Below are 20,482 nucleotides of genomic sequence, written 5' to 3'. Positions count from 1 at the left end.
TCATTCATATATATAATTTTCTTAATAATTTTTTTAATTTTTTAAAATTTTCAACGATAATTACTTTAAAGTTGGGTCTTGTTAACTAAATTGTTATTTGGTATCATTGTTGTTTCAATATTCAATTTCTCTTTTTGTACAATGAAAAAATAGATTTTAATAGTATTTTTTTTATGGTTAATTTTTTATTTTTATTTGTTGGTTTTAGCTATTTGTGAAAAAATAAAAAAATTAGATTTCATGATTTTTAGATGTTTCACTTCGATTGGTTCGCCTCACCAAGTCCAAAAGTCTCCAAAGTCATCTGGAAGAGGGAAGTGGGACCGTCGGATCCATTGCCACTTGTACCCCTATATAACATTAAAGGTCATTTGATGGATAGCATTGGTCTCAGACGTTTCCCCTGAAGCCCAACTCAACTCCCACTCCCACTGCCGCGCGTGCAAAGCACCGCTCCCGAGATCACGTGCCCTGCATGCGCTTTAAATACATGTGGGAGCTATCCGAGGACAAAGCTCATACATAACCTGTTTTGTCTCACACTCTGATGAGCCCGCAGCGAGTCTCGGAAAAGCTCCGTTTCTCTCTCTTCAAATCCGCCCACTTTCTCTCTCTTCTCCTCCCCTTCACTCTCTACCTCTGCAGGTGCCTCCTCGCCAAAGCCCTAACCCTCTTCGCCATGGACGACATCTTCTCCCAGGATCCGGAGGACGACCTTCTCGACCTCGACCCTTGCCTCCGCCACCGACCTCGTCCTCGTCTCTCCCTCTACGACGACGCGGACAGCCGCGAGGATGTTGATAGATTATACTTCGTCCCGTACAGGTTGCCTTTCTTTAACGCATATTTTCACTTCTGAGTGTTGAGGGAGGGAAGGCTTTATTTTCGATTGGCGGGAAATGTGGGAGAGTGGAAGAATTTGATAGTTCGAATCTCAGTGTTTTGGGGTATCGGCGATTGGGGCTAATTTCGCTGCTCTCTGGAATTGAAATGACGTCAATTGTAGGGTTCAAGATTCATTTTCGTGTCGTTCATCTGTTTTTGGGGCTGCCAAACAATTAAATTTATTTTTTGGCTACTGGGAAAGTTTTGGAGAAGGAAAGAGATTGATACTTCGATTATGCCTCTCAAGCCCTAGAAAATGAAGAACTATACTCGGTTCCTAGTACAACTATCTATTTTATTAGAGTGGAGTTTTTCTTTTTTTGAGTAATTTTTTTCAACAATATCAAACATGAGATTTCCCCCCTTCCATTTGTTTTAGTTTCTGTCATTTTATTTTCAACCAATGGGAGGTTGATTATCTAGTTGGATTGGTGTGGTTGTATGGAAATAGGCGTCATTGAACTGGACAGTGCAATCCCAAAAAAATTTCTCATTCTCTCTTATGCAGTCTTGCTGTGTTTGCGTTGCATTTCAGGTGGTGGAATGAGGCACATGATAATGTGTTTGGTGATGCCGTAGAAGAGAGCTGTGTTATTTACGTTGCATCATCTGAGACTTTATCTGGCCATTCAAATTCTGATATTGTATTGAGTTTGAGGCGAGAAGTGGATAATAATGAGGGAGACAATGTGGAAGAAGGGTCTTCAGGTGGTGAGTACGCACTTGTGGCTGAAGGAATGTGGTTGCGGGTGCTCAAATGGTGAGAAACCATGACTGCTTTGTTATGTTTCATTCAAATTTCTGCAGAGTTAATTGCAATAGAAATGTGCCTTGAAAGTGTGGTAGTTGCTGTTTTTTGCACTGCGAAGCCATTTTCCTTACATTGGGAATGATGGAAAATAGCATTAAGCACGAACCTGAACAAAATCTGAAGCATTGACTAATTTTATAATTTTGATGGTTGCTTATGATGTGAAAGCTGACCTGCAACTGCAAGAAAGTCCTCATACTTCTTGTTAGAAACAATACTATATGATGAAAGTATGTTAAAAATTTGTGCTTATATTAGAGAGTTTATAGAAGATTGACTAGGAGTAGGGTTGTGAATTGTGATCAGTACGTTCAGTTTTGACTCAAATTAATAGCTAAACTGAATTAATTATTTTTACAATTCATAAACCAAAACTGAACCAAACACCAAATGCTTAGTTGAAGCAAACAACCAATTTAATGGGTTTGGTAGCCTGGTTGTAGATCCAAGTAAGCACAATGGCTTGGAGAAGTGAGTACATAGATACATGATTTATTAGGGTGGAGTGTGGAGTTTTATGTTGGGTTGGGGGGGGGGGGGTTGCCGGAAGGGTCTATGGTAGAGCCTTCTTCCTCTTTGTTGATGTGAGACTGCATGTTGCAACACCTAGACGTGTTTCCTTGTGATTGCAAGGCAGAACCCCTCGGGGCTTCATAGGCTTCATCCTTCTCTTGTCCCATTGAAAATTAGAAAGGTGCATGAGGCTCCTTTTCTCTGTAAAAGGCCTACCCTCAATTCTTCATTTGCTGTTGGAAAAATCACTGCCTTAAATAAATACAAATTAGCTGGATTTCTGCTAAATGGTAAGAGCAATGAAAATAAACAAAATAATAAATAAGAATAAAAATAAAAATAAAAATTATTAATTTGTTTTTTCATTTTTTGGTGTGGTTGTTTGTGTAAAACTGATATTGAATTTGAAAACTGTTTTTTATTCTTCTTTTTAAATATAAAAAACCGAAACCAAAAGTTGAGACCAAAAAATTAAACCTAGATGTCAAACGGTTTGGTTAGCGTGTTTTTTATTTTTTAGTAATTTTTGCACAACCCTATTTAGGAGTGGCAAATTATGGCAATGAAAACATAAATGAAAATTTACTTAGAAATGAATGCTTACAATTTGTATGGTTAATATTTCCAAAATTAAAATGAATTGAAAACCTAAGGGCCTGTTTGTTATCGTTTCCACTTGATGTTTTCTATCTTTTGTCTTCTATTTTCGTTTCTATATGGTGAAGTAACAAATTATGAAGATGCATTTCATTTATGTTGCTAGTTTTCTGTTTCTATTGTTAGTTTTTAGTTGTTTTTGCGAAAAAAATAAAAAAAACTAGATTTTATGGTTTTTAGCTGTTTTGGAAACTACTTGTTAGAATATTTTAATATCCAAATTAAACTATTTTTTTGGATTAATCACTCATTTTATACATCTTAATTAAAATAAAATTGTCCGTAAAATTTTTTTTAAAAATGAAAAATAGTAGAAGCAATTTACAAATTTTGTTACTATTTTTCAATTGTCATGTACAATAAATAGTTCTTGTAAAGTGAATTTTAGAATATAGTAATTAAGTAAAATAATTTTATGAAATTTATTATTTTATTATAGTATTTTTAATTTGTATTATTTTGTACTTTTCATTATTTTAATCTTATTTTTAAATTGTTATTTGATTCAAGGACAAAAGTGGTCATTTGTTTAATCAACTTCTTAATTTCTTTCAATTTTAGAAATAATAATGAAAAAATGTTGTTAGTTTTTGAATTTTAGTTTTTGTTTCTAGTTTTGGTTTTTATAATTTTTGGCAGTAATGCCAAATGACCTGTAATTGAAGAAATGCTCATTTTTTTCATTGAATAATAACCATAAAATATGGTTAAAATAATGAAAATACAAAAAGTTAAAGATTAAAAATATTACACAAATAGAAATTATAATTATTTTTAATTGTTATCCTTCAGAACTCCCTTTTTAGTGCTCCAAGAGTTGTTGCACATGACAAGTGAAAAATAGTAAAGGAATACTTTTTAAATGACTTATTTTATTTTTATTCAAAATTTATGGATATTTTATTCAAGGTATATCTTAAACTTGCATGATCACTTTAGTTTGGTCTTAATTAAAGATTATGTATAAAATGAATGATTTAATCTGTAAAAATGAATTATGCTTTGGCAACAGGTTGACAAAATAACTAGAATTTGGTGTTTAATTTTTGCAAATATAGCTGAAAATTGACTTCAGAAACAAAAATAAACTAGCGTTGTAAACTAGTGCATTGTCATAAGATGTTTGTTGACTGTACTACAATGAATATTGAACATAGAAATGTATGAAATGATACTATACAGCCCCATAGTTTCTCGTCACTTTGTTTAATTTGTGCATGCAGGAAGCATTATTCCTTTAGGAGCATGTACTTCACATTGATTTATAGAAATAATATGTCCAGATATGTGATTGTTTTAGTTACCAATTACATGGCCAAGAATAATTCTTTGACTACAGGTGGAGAGTCCAGGAAATTTCTATGACAGTAGTGTGCATATTTTGAATCCTTATTTTTTTGCATTAGTGATGGATGAATTTATTAGGGATACCCAAAACAAGTTTTGGGTATGCTGTTTGAGGATGATTTTGTCTTGATTGATGAAACTAGAGGCGAAGTAGAATTTAAGTTGCAATAATGAGAGGAGCTTTAGAATCTAAAGGTTTTTAAGATAAATATAAAATTGAAATAAGGAAAAATGTATGAAATAAAAATCTAATCATTTTTGGATGAATATTGGAGAAAAAATTAATCTTGATGGGCAAGAAGCACTGGTAGATTTTGATACCTTTGATCTATTATGTAAGCTAAAAGAGAAATTGAAGAAAGATATAAAATTACCCTTAAAATTAAATGGAAAGTTTTGTAGGATGGCTATAAGATCAGCTGCGCTACATGGATGAGCATGCTAGACTCTGAAGAAACAACATATCCAAAAAGTAAAAGCTGCTGAAAAGAGATTTTAAGTTCATCTCTTACTTTTGGAGAACACTTTGCTAGTTGTGTGGCACTAATTTGATGCTGGGCGGCAGGTGCGAACTTGCCTAGCGTATTATAAAATATAAACTTGCAGTGATATGCATTGTAGAGGTAGGGATTTTGATGTAGGTGAAGTTATGCATTGTAGAGGTGAAGATTTAATGTAGGTGAAGTTGTCATGGTTTGCATTCGTCCAAAATGATACTCCAAGAATTCATTTAAGAAATTGCTTGTGCGAGTGATGGGTCAGTTCCTTGTTATTAGAAACTAAGATCTAATGCTTATCTACTTGATTTGTTTGCTTATATGAATATGAATCATGCTTTCAATTTGGAGGTTGACACCTTATCAATGCGCCTCTGAGCTTTGTAGGTTTGTTATTCCACAAGTACCCTTCATTCCACAATAACAAGATGTGACCAAGACTACATTAGATAATGAGGCGAACTTTTTAGATAGACATTTGTTGACAGTTTTAGCGGGTTGCCTTTGCTTCAAAGGCTACCTGGCTTCTTGAGGATGATTTTTGTGCACTTGGCCCTAGTCTCTTATGATACTTTTTGCAATTGTTGTATGGTGCTAGTTCCCCAAGGGGGGGGGGGGGTGTTCGACACCTGAATTGAAAATGAAGATCAATAAAAGGTGGGATGAATACTGGATCTCGACTAAAACAAAGCCTACGGATTTATTGGTCGTAGACTCTCAGTCTATGCTATAGGGTTGGTTTCGTACTACGGTTATGCAAAGGAAAGGTGTTAGAGCCCCCTGTATGTCCATTCCTCGAATGGTGCCTAATTAATATGATCTCGAGTTGAATCAAAGTGATGTTCAACTAGCCCCTGTTATTTCAACTACGAGCCATTGTATTATTGAATCCCTTTTTGTCAATTTGAAATTCCATTTAGGACCACAAAATTTATCTTATCTCACGAAATCTGGAAAGGACACAAATGCCTTGCTTTTGAGTTTATTTGCTGGATTGGTAATTTTTTAACCAAATTCATTTCAATCACCTGCCTTTCAAATATTAATTCTCTCATGACCATTTGGAATTGTTTTCAAGCGCACGAGTTCATTGCCCTATTCCCTTTCATTTGTTTAGTTGCCAAAAGGTTAGAGGGCATTCAAAGGGGTTCCCTTTAGGGGATCTTGGGGGAGGGGGAGGAGTTCAGGTAATAATCTTGTTAGATGAGGGGTTGTTAAACAACCTTTAAGATATGGGGGTTTAGGGCTCAAATCCTTCTCTATATTCAATATAGCCTTCCTTGGAGATTCAAGGAGAAGGATAGTCCTTGGAGGGGAGGCATTGTTCATAGTGATTGGACTTTTTGGAAAATTTTTTACTGTGGATAACTTGCAGAAAAGGAGGCTGCCCCATGTCAGCAGTTTCTTCTTGTGTTTGGACTCTGACCAGAATCCTTTTGGACTTGACCACTTCTTTGATCAGGCAACAGTGGGTTATTGCTAGAATGATGGAAGGAGACTTATGAGCTTGGAAAGGTATCTCCTCTAAGCAAGGAAGGAGAGGAAGAAGCCGTGCCCCTCATTCCCCTTGCCATCTTTTGGTTTGTGTGGAGGGAAAGAAATAAGAGAGCTTTCGAAGGATCAACCACATCCCTACATGTTACTAAAGAGCACTGGATTACTACTGTTACTTGATGGCATACGGTTTTTTTATGGTTGATTGATGAAATTAAAGATGTATTCCCAAGAGGGGTTGAATTTAAAATTTTCTTAGCAGAATTTCAACAACATTAAGTAACCTTGATTCGTTATCATCAAAACAAGATTAAGCCTTGTTAGGCGAACAATTGACTTGTAACTCTTGATTTTTTTGACAGCCCATCAGTGCAGGTGTTGGCTTGTTATTTGCACTTGGGTGGCATCCCCCTTGATGGAACTTTCTTTGCCGATTAGATAAAAAGAGACTCACGTGATCTCAGAAAATCTCGGAAGGCCTTGTTGTTGGATTCATTTAACAAGATATATAAGACAATAGTGAAATAGCAAGACATGAATCAGGATGTCATTTCTAGGCTTTGTTGTTGGATTCATCTAATTCGTTTAACAACAGTACAATAGTGAACTAGCAACCTACGCCAATTAGAATGTTGAGAGAGAGAGAGAGAGGGAGAGGGTATGTGGACCTAGGAGGTTAATGGAGATGAACGCTGGTGGCAGGACTGTAGCTGTGGCTTCTCCTCCTCCTTGTTCTTCTTCTTGTGGAATTTGGCAAACGAGGTTTTAGAGGGATTTAGGGTGGATACTGGAGACGAATGCTGGTGGCAGGACTGTAGCTGTGGCTCCTTCTCCTCATTCTTCTTCGTCTTGTGGTATTTGGCAAAGGGGGAATTAGATGGGTTGAGGGTGACGGTGATAGGAGATACGGTGAGGATTGTGTGCAGATATTCTTGTGTGTATGGGTAACCCCTCTGTGGCTCTCTTTGTGTATAATTGAAGAGGGAAAGGGGTGTTTATAGGTGATTGGGGGAGGTTTTTTGGTGTGGAAAGGGACGGGATTAGAGTTGACATGTTGGCCGCCGGAGTGCAGGGTGACTGGCAGGGATGGCCGATGGCAATATGGTGGGGGGCCCAGGGGACAAGGCTGGGCTAGGGGGCAAGGGGCAAAGCCTGCAGGCTTTGTGAATGGGGAGGAAGCAGGGCCTGTGCAGCCCTTTTTCCCTGCAAACTATTATTATTATTATTTTCTCAAAAAACAAACCTTTGTTTTATATATATTTTTTTTGGGGGGGGGGGGGAGGGGGCAAAAAAATCTCTTAGGAGTGAAGTTTTTTCAGCTGAAGGATAGTGATGGAGGACCAATTCTGCTACATTTTAAACAGTTATATTGAAGGCAATGATTGATAATGGAATTTATCTTAGTTTGGGGATATTAGCTAGGCAAAAAAATCTCTTAAGAGTTAAGTTTTTTCAGCTGAAGGATAGTGATGGAGGACCAATTCTGCTACGTTTTAAACAGTTATATAGAAGGCAATGATTGATAATGGAATTTATCTTAGTTTGGGGATATTAGCTTATCTTAGTAATTTTTGTTTAATTTGGGGTTGTTTTATAATTCTTGATTGTTTTGGGGTTATTTTGTAAATTCAGATACTTTTTATCTTTAGAGGTTCTTAATTATTTGCATATAGATATAGGCTTATACCTTCGTAATGATTATTGTCTCACTTAAAAATCTCTCTCATATTAGTCTCTCCTTCTCCCTCTGCTTCATGACTGATTCTCTCCCCCTTCCTCGTGCCTCTTCTCCCTTCTTGTTTCTTCTTGGTCTTTTTGATTTCCCTTTCTAGTCTCTTCTCTTCTCTGTTTACTCTATCCCTATTTTGTCTCTAATCTGTTTATTTTTCTGCGTCCTCTTTTTCTGTTGCTGACCTACATCAGACTTCAGACATGCAGAGGGCAAAACGGTCTTAGCCTTGACCCCTCTCACATTTTTTTGGGTTGTGTGAACGAGGGAGAGATATAGTAGAATTTTTGAAGTCTAAAACCACCTAACTTTTAGTTCTCAAATATAGGAGGTTTAAGGCTTGATATGTTTTTTTAGTGGAGAAGTCTTGGACATGCATTTCCTTCACACACACACACACACACACACACACATATATATATATATATATATATTATTTTGGCTCTTTTACCATGTATTGATGATTTTTTTGGTTGTCCTTGGCCAGCATCCTTTTGCTGCCCTTCATTGATTCTTTTTGGCTTATAAAATGGCTCAATTGTTGTTGTGCCATTATTTGTTGGAAGGTTTTAGAAAAAAAAAAGGTGTATTTGTAGGTATATTGATGCCATAAAGGATATGTACGATGGAGTAATGACTAGCGTTAGGACTACATACAAGTGGAGAGGCTAGGGAATTTGCAATTACAATAGGTGTACATCAAGGATCTACTTCGAGCCCTTGTCTTTTTTCCCTAGTGATGGATGAACTTATTAATAGTATCCAAAATGAGGTTCCATGGTGTCTATTGTTTGCAGATGATATTGTCTTAATTGATGAAACCTAGGGGTGGAGTAGAACCCCAGTTAGAATTATGAAGAGAATTTTAGAATTTAGAGGTTTTAAGAAAAAATAGAAACAAGATAGAATATATGAAACACAATTTTAGTCATAGTAAGAGGAATATTAGAGAAAATATTAAACTTGATGGTCAAGAAATCAATAGCATTAGTAGTTTTTGATATTGTGGATCTATTATGCAAGCTGATAGAGAAATTGAAGAAGATGTAATACATAGAGTTAAAGCAAGTGGGATAAAATGGTGAAATGCTTAGGGTGTGTTGTGTGATTGTGGAATACCATTAAATTTAAAAGGGAAGATTTATAGACCAACTGTAAGACCAGCTATGCTATATGAATCAGAATAATGGGCAACTAAGAAACAAAATACCCAAAAAGTAAAAGCTGCTGAGATAAGCATGTTAAGGTGGATGAGTGGTATAACATAAAAGATAAATTATGGAATGAACATATTCGTGGTAAGTTACGCACCGTTCTTGTAGGAGATAAGATAAGGGAGGGGCGACCAGATGGTTTGGGCATGTGCAATGTAGGCTGAATAGTGCACAATTAAGGAAGAGTGAGTTAGTTATTGTGAGGGTTAGAAGGGGTAGGGTTAGACCTAAAATAACTTAGAATGAGATAGTGAGTAAGGACTTAATAGCCCTGAATTTGTTGGAGAAAATTGCCCATGGATGTGTAAATTGCTGGGAATGGATTTATGTACCTAATCTAACCTAGTGGGATTTAAGGCTTGGTTTTTTGTTGTTGTTTTGTAGTACTTGGAGAATGCTTTGAGGGTTAGAAGAGTACATTTTTATCTGCTTTACAACAGATAAAAAGCAGACCAATGACCATTGTTTAAAGTTGTGCACATTTATGTATGTAATATGACATAAGTAATCAACAAAATTCTTAATGAAATGCTTTGCAGTTATGTATAGGTTAAAATATAGTATCCATGATAGATTGCTTCATTCGATCGCTTTCTAAATAATTCTGAACTCTTTTGGAGTATCTTAACATAAACAACAAAACCCTTTCACTTGAGCGTGTCACATGCCCCAAGGCTATTGACTGGGTGGTACTTGGGTGGCCATACATGCGCTATCATGGGCCTCAAAGACTGCCTTGCCTGAGTGCTTTATGCAAGTGTCCGAGTTGCTTTTTACATGATGTCAACTGTAAGTGATCTCCTCTTTCATTATTGTGGCTCCTTATGCTTGTCAACCAAGGAGGATAGTCAACCCTCAACCACTGGAAACTCTCACAGAGTGGAGACCCAATATGTGGCTGTTGTTAACATTGCCTGGATAGGAGACTTGATGGCCTACACTTGATGTGCATGTCAGCGTGTGTATGCGCACAGATCATGTGTATTAGTATGATTATGCTTGAATGCATTTAATGCTATGTATTGATTTTAGGAGCTAATATATCTTATTATATTCTTAGTATTGATTTATGTGCTTTTTCCAATAGGTATAATGATTCTAAAGTAGCACTGATGAATTTCGGAAACCACCTAGCTGCAGAAGCTGATGTGAAGGGTGTGTTTCCATTAAAAATCAGGCTCTCATTTTTGAAAGAGACAAATTCTTTGGTGGTAAAGATTAGTCAGAAGGTCAGTTTTGCGGTCTTGCAATTTCTTCCATTATTTGTCTTTATCATAGGGCTAAAGTAACCAGGCCTTTGAATGTGAGGATATGGGTTTTTTCATTCTGATTCAGAATTCATTATCTACTTTGTTTTTTGAAAGATTTAGTTTCAGGTATTTAGTATTCTACTTGGAGTTAATTTGTCTTCTAAACTTATGTAAAATCTTATAATGTGGGGGAATAACATGTCAATTGGGCAGTGCATTATTTGAATGTAGTAGTATATCAACGAATCGCTTTGGCTCTGCATTTTTTTTTTTTGGGTGTTTCTTTTGACAACTTGCAGTGTTATTGATGCTGTGCTTCACTAGCTATTTTTTGTAGGCGTTTGTCCTTTTATCTTACTAGTTGTTATTTTCATTCAGTTATTGGAGGATGCCTTATTCTTCATGCTGTAATCCTTTATTTCTTCCAAATTAATTTCTTTTTTCAGAAAAAAAGAGTAATTTTTTAAGCCTCAATTTGAAGAGCTCATGTAATTACCTTCAAAGATTTAATCTAAGGAAAAGTTTCTTAGGGGCTGTTTGGTATCACTCTGAAAAGTATGAAAAAGAAAGCAGAAAAAACTGTAAAAAAACAACCTGTTTGGTTAATATTTTGAAAACTAAAAAAAACTAAAAACCTAATTCAATGCATGTTCATTTTTTGCCTTTGACTCAAATAGAAATTTAAAAATATGATTAAAATAATGAAAAGCAAAAGAATGCAAATTAGAAATATTATAATAAAAATATAATTAAATAATAAAAATTTTTAAAATTAATTGCTCTACTTTTAAACTCATTTTTAGTGGTACAAGAGCAATTGTATTGTGTATGACAATTGAAAAATGGTAAAAATATCAAGGATCAGAAGACTTCTTGCATTTTGCTTTGGGATAAAGTATTTTTTTTTTTTCTTTTTGTTTCTTTTTGGCACATTTCTTTAGGGTCTTTGGGAGATTTTTTATTTTTATTTTTTCTTAATAAATTTTCTTTGCTATAAAAGATCATTCGATTATAATTTATGCATGTGGGATCATAATATTTTATCCTAGTACTCTTACCTGGCAGTCTTAAAATGCAAATTTTCATTTATTTTATATGCATACTTGTAGACTTGGAAATGCGATTAAAAATGTATCTTTTTGAAGGAGTATATTATAACTAGAATATGGAAAATATTTCTTATGGATGTCTAGATTCCCCACAAAAGCTAATTTTGTGCAAATCTTGATATGCCTGTGTTGAGTGGGTAGCTGGGGTTCTGGAAATATGCTTTATTATGAAAAATGGTGATACTGAAATGACAATAATATCTCCGTGTTCTAGGAACATAATGATATTCTTAATTTGAACAAGACATGTGTATCATATGTTTTGGGATAAGTGAAAATTTTTATTAGTAATGATATCAACGTACAATAAATCTGAGGACACGGTGTCCACATAAAACAATGAACAATGATCAAAGATCAAAAGATTGCAGAAGAGCTTCTCTCCAATGCCTTTGTGACAATCCCCCAAAAAAGCCAGAGAATGAACGCTGGATGAGCATCTCCTAAAAAAATTGCATTCACAAGATCCCCAATAATCTAGATGTCATAGGGCATCTAAGATTTCCTAAACCAGAAGGCACATTAGTGACAGTGAAAAGGTAACTTGTACAGGCTGCGGACTCGATATTTTCTGTATTTGTTATTGTATGCTCTTTGGTCTTGCATTTTTCTTCTTTTTCTCTATCATGGAAGGTGAAAGTTGTGGGTGGGATTAAATAACAAAATTTGGTTTCTTTTATTGACTGTGAAGTTTATTTTATTTTATTTTATTTTATTTTTTGTTGTTGCATGCTGTTTGATCTTGCATTGTTTTGCTTTGATTATCATTGTGTAAGTTCTAATTTACTGCATGGTACACGAATTCTTGTCCTGGTGATTATATAAATATAGCTGTAGATTGTTTTGGTCTTATTAGAATTCGAGTGCAATCAATGCTGAATTCGTAGTTTTCTTAATTTTATTTATTATCTGTAGCCTGCTATTGGCTCTTAAATTGAATCCCATTCCTTTTGTTTTACGGCACGCATTTTCAGGAAACTTAAACCCATTCCTTTTGTTTTACAACACACATTTTCAGGATAATGCAATTGAGTTTTACGAAAAGGCCCACAATATATTCGGTATTCAGGCTGGGTTGGTGAGCTAGCTAATCATATATTACTTTTTCCAATAACAAATGTTCAATGTTTGGAGTGCATCACTCACTCAATTCATGGACGGCAGCGTATTTGGGACTTCTCGGGGCAGACAGCCTTATTTTTCTCAAACGAAAGAATTAAATTATCCAATCATTGCCCAGGCAAACCAGACAGTGAGGTAACTCATTGATTTATTCAATCGTTATTCTTTTTTAAATATCTGTATTATTTTGTTGAGGTCTTCAGATATATATGACAAAGCTGCTCCCCAAATATGGCTGAATATCAAAATGGAATGTCTGTTAGGCTTATTAGTGGTTTTGAAGAAGCGAAAAATGGACTTGTTTACACTCATCGAAATGTCTTATAAATTTCTTTTATCAATGGGAATCCTTATGGTTCCTCACCTCTCTATGCTCATTGGAGTTTCAACATTATTGGCTGGCTTTTCTTCAACAAATGAAGGGATTTTTTTTGGAGTTAGGTTTGGATGGAAAGGTGAAAAATTCAGTTTTTGTTCCCAGTTGAGAAGAAGGTGGGTGGTGAGGGTTTGTGAAGGAAATTTGTTTGGTGGCTAAGGAATCTTGTGGATGGCTAATGATTCCACAAAGGTGAGGGAGTAATGTTTGATTGTGGAGCCAAGTTGTGACGGAAGAAATCAGATCTGTGATTGTTTTGGGTGTGCAGTGCTGAGCGTGATGCCTGGCCTTGCATCCCTTGCTGTGGATACTCAGTTTTTAAAGTTACAGAGGCAGCTAGGGTTTCTGAGAAAGGCTGCAAGGAGTGGAAGCGGCTGGGCCTTACAAAAAGTGTGCCTGACTAAATGGAATGGGTGTGTATTTATAATGGGCTGGGCCGGGCATTATGAATATTACTCTGCATGTGGGCCACTTTCTGGGTATTTGAAAAGGGCATTCTTCAGCTAGCCCAAAACTTAATGGCCAAGAGTATACAGCCCATTAATTCCCATAAAATCAGGCCTGTAATATGAAGAGGTGCTGAATCCTAATCTGCAGATTAGTGGAAGATGCTGTCTCTCTAATATGGTGGCTCCTCAATCTTCACTGATGAAGGGAATTACTATTCTTCCTAAAAGGGTTGATCTGCAATCAGAGAATAGGTAGCTGCATCTTCTTTGCAAGCTAATGGATCCATGGGTCTTGTTAGGCAAGCTTTGGTAAGAGCCAGGAATTGTGTAGGTAGATCTGGGAATTCAGATGATGTTCCTGCTTCTTTAGTTGGTGAGAAAAGTTACATGATGGGAGATTGACTAACAAGCACCATTTGCTTAATATCGATGGGGGTATAGATATGAAGGTTCAGGCAGTTTGTGGGGATGGTGTTCAGGTTAATCTTGGTGTGGTGGCGGAACGAAGCATAGATGGGGGAATTAGCAATGTAAAGGGCAAGGGCAATTAGGTTTATCAGATGTTAACAGTCAAAAGAGCATTCAAAAGAAAAGGATATTAAGGGTATGGAGAAAAAGAAATGGGGAGTTGTGTTGGAGTATGAAAGTGAGGCTTATAGTGAGTTTACTTGTGATGATGGTCTGTTATTGGATGAAATTCAGGAACTGCAGGGGCATATGCCAAATTCATCTGATTTACTTGGAGCTCTATCATATGTGCCTCTATCTTTGATGGAAGGCTTGGAGGAATTCCTGTTTTTGAGGAAGATGGTCTGGGAGAAGAGCAAAGGGTTCTGACTATTTTTGTGGTGGAAACTAGTGGAAAGAATGTAGCAACCTAATATCTTTCGGGTAAGATGGGTAATGGATGCCAGTCCTGGAGGAAATGAAGTTTGTCTAGATGGTGGTGCTAGAAAGGTGAAGAAAGGCCAGCAGGAATTAGAGTTTTCTTTCTTTATGGAGCTGTATTTTTTCAAGAATCTCTTGTTCTCTTTTAGATTGTAACTCTTCTTCCTTAGAACACTTCTTTTCCTATAAAGAAAGGACTAGTTTACTAATACTTGCTGAACATGGTTTTTTAGAGGAAGGTCCATGATGTTTGCTGGGACTTCAATTGGGTAACGGCGAACGATCATTCATCATCAAGAAACATCTTTAGTGGATTTTTTTCCTTCCAATTTTTGCATTTTAGTTAACATAGAAATTTATTCTTCCAATCAGAATATGATTTGTAAGAATATATTTATCAAAGTAAAGATATCTTGTTTCAAAAAGTTCCCCTGTTTTTCTCTCTTTATGGATGTTCAAGTGACACCTGAAACAATTGCAACTTACAATAGGTCTAGCCTTCAAGAGAAATTTTGCAAATATGAAGAGGCACTTGGGAAGTCTGGACTGAAACATGGTGTTATCCATTAGTGCCCTTTATTTTTGTGGTTGGTCCTCCTTAGGGTTCGGTCTCCTCTGCTGCCCACCTCCATAAAATGAAAGAGGGGAGAAAAAGAGCTACACCATTTTGCATGTGTGGATTCCTAAATGCATTCCTAAATATGACAGCAACATCTGGATCACTTTCGTTGTTATGTGCTTTATCTTCCACTTAGTGTTTCCATTGGATGTTTGGATAAAAATGGTGATAAATATTGTTTTTCTAAGAAATTGATTTTATTCTTATTCAAGCTGTCTAGTAATGATTTCAGTTCCATGGATGTGTCAGTAAAAAATTACATCACTGAATGTGTCACCTTTCATTGGTTCTTCATTATTGTGTTCTAGTCTCCAATGTGCTTTTATGAGGATGAGGCCAATACTTGTGTGTGCTGTTTGTTAGGGACTACAGAATCAGTTTTTTTTAGCCTACCACTGAATGTGTGTGTGTGTGTGTGTTTGATTTGAATTGTCCTAAATATGTTACTGAATCTGTTACTTTCTAGTGATCTGTGTTTAGGAATTGCCCGCAATGTTTTCCTATCTGCTATTGGGCCTCTCATTGTGTCACTATACGGGATATGCTTCTCAACAGAGCTTGTAATTTAGGCATGTGTTGCCCAAGGCCATACGTCTTGATTGTTGATAAAATATGATACACTTGTGATTTTAAATATATCGTTTATAAATTGATTTTTGTTTTTGATATTGGCTTGCTATCAAAGTTTAGTTGATGGTGTGTCTACAGTGTGGCTGTTTTACATCAACTGGTTTTCAAAGTTTGTAAAGAGGCTTACTTGTCTTCTAACCTTCACTGCTGAATTCTAGGACTTTGATATGAAAGACTGTTCTCTTTGTAGTGGAGAACTCTAAAAGGATCAAAGCAAATAATTTCAGAAGTCATATTCTGTTCTCGTGTTGTACCGCTGCACACTGGGGCTTCGCAAGAGGATAAGTTAATTTTGATTCATGGAATGCAATAGAGTGGGGTAAGAATATAAATTGTATGGGGACATAGTAATTTATGAAAGTCACATGCAAAATTTGTGTTATTCAATCTAGCATGGAATAGGATTGGAACTGGCATTCTTATAGTGAAAATTGGGAATATCCATTCTTTGTTTATGATAAAACATGTCTTTTGTAAGTATGATTATTCCATTCCTAGCCTATTCCATCCTCGAATCAAAGGTAACCTCTGGTGCTATCTGATGTGCGGAATAAATTTTTGAAAGACATTTCCAGGAATCCCATTTTGGGAATGGTATGCCTGCCTCATGGGAATATTTTTGTTTTGGTTCGCATTGTAAGATTCCTGGCATGTAACGAGGAAGCCCATATCAATGTTTGGTTAGGCATGGGAATCTTGGCAGGCATTTAAAAAAACGATTACCATTGTTCGCTTGGCCCGTGTATGGAACAATATATGAAGAATAATCATATTTCCTTCACAAAAAAATCAGTAAATGTGTGCCAAATTGAATTTTTGTCAAAAAGTTCTGATGAGACTTTGGTGCTACCTTGGGACTTTGATACCTTCTTGTTGGTGCAGTACATAGGTTTTGGGAGTAAGAAAGAATTAGCCTTGCCCGTATCAATGTTTGGTTAGGCATGGGAATCTTGGCAGGCATTTAAAAAAACGATTACCATTGTTTGCTTGGCCACTGTATGGAACAATATATGAAGAATAATCATATTTCCATCGCAAAAAAATCAGTAAATGTGTACCAAATTGAATTTTTGTCAAAAAGTTCTGATGTGATTTTGGTGCTACCTTGGGACTTCGATACTTTTTGGTGCAGTACAATGGGTTTTGGGAGTACGAAAGAATTTGCCTTTCGGAGATGTGCTGTCTTTGCCCTTACTTGGACTTCATGGATTGAAATGAGTGCAAATATTTGCGATGGCCAAGCAACCCCCTCTCGTCTTTTTATGGTTTTGCATGCTTCTTTTGAGCTCACTCTTTTGGCTGTTTTTTTTTACCCCGGGGGCTTCTAAGTGGTTGAAGGGAGGGGGCTTATTGTAACTTTTTTTTTTCCTGTCTTTTAGGAGGATATCATATGCTTTGATGTTTTTATTTTCTTCTTTCTTTTAATGCAATTATTTTCTATCGAACAAAGAAAAATTTCAACTTTGGTAAGTGACAAAAAATTCCAACACAAGGATATAGTACTTTTTTTTTTTTTTTTATTGCTCTCTTTTTTTTAATATGATAATAATTATTATTCTAAACGTAATGATAGTGTATAACATTATAATTGGCCAGAATAGGAGACAATATAGTCCCAAAAATAGGACGCCCATGGGAATGAGATTCTCATGAAAAGTACTTGTGGGAGAGCATGGGAAGAAGATCCCCAAATTTTCATGTTGATATTGCATTACTAGGGACAGGTGTTACTGCTACGCCTCCTTATTGCTCCAAACAAATGTGGGAATGTTGAAAGATCCTGTTAACCAAAACAGCCCTTGAGAGTAAAAACATAAAAATAAAAAATGGAAACGAGAACAGACTACTATAATCTCTTCTCACAAGAGTAGGGGTAAGATAAGTATAAACAGCATCAAATGATAAAGTGTCATTATGCACATTTTATAGATGAGGAGAAACTTATTCTGAATTTTAATATTTTTGCTGGAAGGATTTGTGATTCATAAATTATTTTGTTTCACTGTTGGTCTGTTAAGTATTTATATAATTTTATGACATTCTTATATAATTTTCAAAAATTTCTGTCCAGATTCTTTTGGAATTGCAAGTTTATGGATCATCAGATTCGTTGAAGGTTAGAGAAGGGATGAAGGAAGAGATGGCGTTAGAACAATCTAAGAGAGCAGGTTCCTATTGCAGTGTCTCACAGACAATAAATGGGAGCACTGGTGATGTGAACTCCTTAATGTCTGGCAGTTCAACATTTCATGGAAGCCATGACTCCCCTCCATTTCATAGTGGTTATAGAGATTCTTTCTGTTTGGGTTTGACCGGATTGCAGAATCTTGGAAACACGTGCTTCATGAACAGTGCCATCCAGTGCTTGGCACACACTACAAAGCTTGTGGATTATTTCTTTGGAGACTATAGAAAAGACATAAACTATGAAAATCCTTTGGGAATGCGTGTATGTGATTATACATTGTGCTATACTTATTATAGTTTTGTTTTGTTTATGAACTTATGATAAGCATTCATTTTGGTCAGGGTGAGCTTGCTTTAGCGTTTGGTGACTTGTTGAGGAAGCTATGGGTTCCAGGAGCAGCACCAGTGGCTCCAAGAATGTTCAAGTTGAAGCTTGCTAGTTTCGCTCCTCAGTTCAGTGGCTTCAACCAGCATGATTCCCAAGTGAGTGAAGTTTTATTGCTTCTGGACACTGCATATTTTTTCCCAAAAAAGTGTATGATATTTGGATCAATATTTCTATGGCAATTAGAACAACTGTTCTTACTAAGTTCTGCTTTTGTAATGCAGGAATTTCTCGCTTTTTTGTTGGATGGACTTCACGAAGATCTTAATCGTGTGAAATCAAAGCCTTACACAGAAGCTAGGGATGCGGATGACTGTCCGGATGAAGAGATAGCAGATGAGTATTGGCAGAATCATCTAGCTCGCAATGACTCTGTAATAGTAGATGTGTGCCAAGTGAGTGTACATTTAAATCTAAGGTTGCCACGTCTTCTAGATTGAACCTTTGATGACATTTATTTATTGATACAAGGCAATTAATCTGTGATGGTCATAATCATGATGTGTCAAAAATTAGAAGTTGGGGGACAATGCTACTTCGTAGAAGTCATTGATAAAATCCTCTCAAATGGGCTCCTAAGTTCCTATCTGGGAAGCACTGATACCGATCTGGGATATGGATGCGGATACAACATGATATGGATATGGCGATGTGGCAATTTACGTTAGTTAATCAATATTAAAAATATATTAATTTAGGCACATTTTTCCTTTTAAATGAAAAATGTTGAGGTAATAGGCATCATTCATTCTCAATTATGAATTGCATAATCATTAACAACTCATATTAAAGAAAAGGAAAAGAGGTCCAAGGCCATTGAGAGAAAGGAAGCTTCGGCTTTGAGTTTGAGTGTTGGACCCTTCAGCAGAGAATAGGCTGTGAGCCTTCATATACTGAGATTCCGGCATCTGGAGGGAGTTCGAAAGGCTGATTCTGATGACTGGAGGGAGTTTGGGAGGCTGAGATTCTGGCGAGTGGAGGCTGGGGGGAGGTTTGAAGGCTGGGAGGATGGGTCGTGAGCATTAGGGTTCCAGACTGGTTGTCAAGTGTTTGACCTGCTTGTTTTCTCCTGCCCCAGCTCTTTTTTTCATTTTTTTTTTCCCTGATTTGAATTTATATAAAAGGCAGAGTTTTGCCTTGGGGTGTGTCTGAACATACCAAATGTATCCAGGCGTGTCCAGCTGTATCCTAATGTGTCCAGAAAAAAAAAAAAACTTAAAAAATGATTTTGGACATGTGTCAGACATGTATCCAACCGTGTTGGGGCTGTATCTGTCAGATACTGACACTCCTGCCCTTTTGAGTATGTGTGTTTCCTAGGTTCCTATGTCCGCTTTAAAATTATCATTGCTTTTGTTTTTTAGCAAGTCAAGATGGAGCACTCAATGTTTCTTGGCTTTTGTATATGGGTGATAACTTGAATTTTTTTTCCTCCATTCAGCTTAATATAATTTTATTTTTCTTCTATAATATTTTATAGGGTCAATATCGGTCTACATTAGTTTGTCCTGTTTGCAAGAAATTGTCGGTTACATTTGACCCTTTCATGTATCTATCACTGCCACTACCTTCAACAACAATGCGGACGATGACAGTAACAATTTCAAGTTCTGATGGATCTGCTCTGCCTTCGCTGGCGACTGTAACTGTACCCAAATTTGGAAGCTGCAAGGATCTTATTCAGGCTTTGAGAAATGTGTGTTCTTTTAGGAGTGATGAGAACTTACTGGTGGCTGAGGTATGTTGCAAATAGCTATGTTGTGTTATGACTAGTTCTCTGATTTTCTTGTATTCCTGTTAAAGATACTTGCATTTGAACCTTTAAATATATGGGTCTAGCACTATAACTGACCACATTGTGAACTGACCACGCCATAAATGATGCTTGTATAGTTGTATAACTTTTGTATGCATGTGTGAATGCATGTATGGAACAACTTGGATTCACTAGTGTGGCTTTCTTAGTTTTTGAACACTTGGTCATGTAGTTATAGTATGATTGTAGCCCTTTTAGTTGCATTTTCTGAGTTGTTTGCGCATACATGTGCACACAATATGGAATAACTTGCGTGTGAGATGTACTGAAAAGATTAATGGCAGATCATACCCTATTTTTTTTTTTGGATAGACAAAGATATTCATTGACGGGAAAGAGAAGAATTTATAAGGAGTAGAGGATAAGACACCCTCCTACAAAACAAGAAAAAATGAATAAAGCAAAAATTAAATAAAGCTTCCCTCTCGGAAGCGTCTATACTGACACGAGACGCAAATACACCACAACATTGACATGGCGATACATCTATTTAAAAAAAAATGA

General features: G+C 36.2%; 1 protein-coding gene across 1 annotated transcript in view; it reads left to right on the top strand.

Annotated features, from left to right (window-relative positions):
- Positions 1 to 530: 530 nt before the first annotated feature.
- The window catches only part of LOC131162588 (ubiquitin carboxyl-terminal hydrolase 8-like), a 52,269-nt gene continuing 32,317 nt past the window's right edge, over positions 531 to 20,482 (top strand). The window contains exons 1-9 of the mRNA XM_058119204.1: positions 531 to 825; positions 1,421 to 1,645; positions 10,235 to 10,376; positions 12,525 to 12,584; positions 12,671 to 12,763; positions 17,662 to 18,039; positions 18,120 to 18,260; positions 18,387 to 18,557; positions 19,643 to 19,900. Coding sequence (XP_057975187.1) covers positions 548 to 825; positions 1,421 to 1,645; positions 10,235 to 10,376; positions 12,525 to 12,584; positions 12,671 to 12,763; positions 17,662 to 18,039; positions 18,120 to 18,260; positions 18,387 to 18,557; positions 19,643 to 19,900 — 1,746 coding nt within the window. The 5' untranslated portion in view covers positions 531 to 547. The remainder of the gene's footprint in view (positions 826 to 1,420; positions 1,646 to 10,234; positions 10,377 to 12,524; positions 12,585 to 12,670; positions 12,764 to 17,661; positions 18,040 to 18,119; positions 18,261 to 18,386; positions 18,558 to 19,642; positions 19,901 to 20,482) is intronic.

Source organism: Malania oleifera, chromosome 1 (assembly GCF_029873635.1).
Source record: "Malania oleifera isolate guangnan ecotype guangnan chromosome 1, ASM2987363v1, whole genome shotgun sequence".
NCBI classification, from domain to species: domain Eukaryota; kingdom Viridiplantae; phylum Streptophyta; class Magnoliopsida; order Santalales; family Ximeniaceae; genus Malania; species Malania oleifera.
Note: the sequence above shows the minus strand (reverse complement) of the source record. Positions and strands in the feature narration are given on the sequence as shown.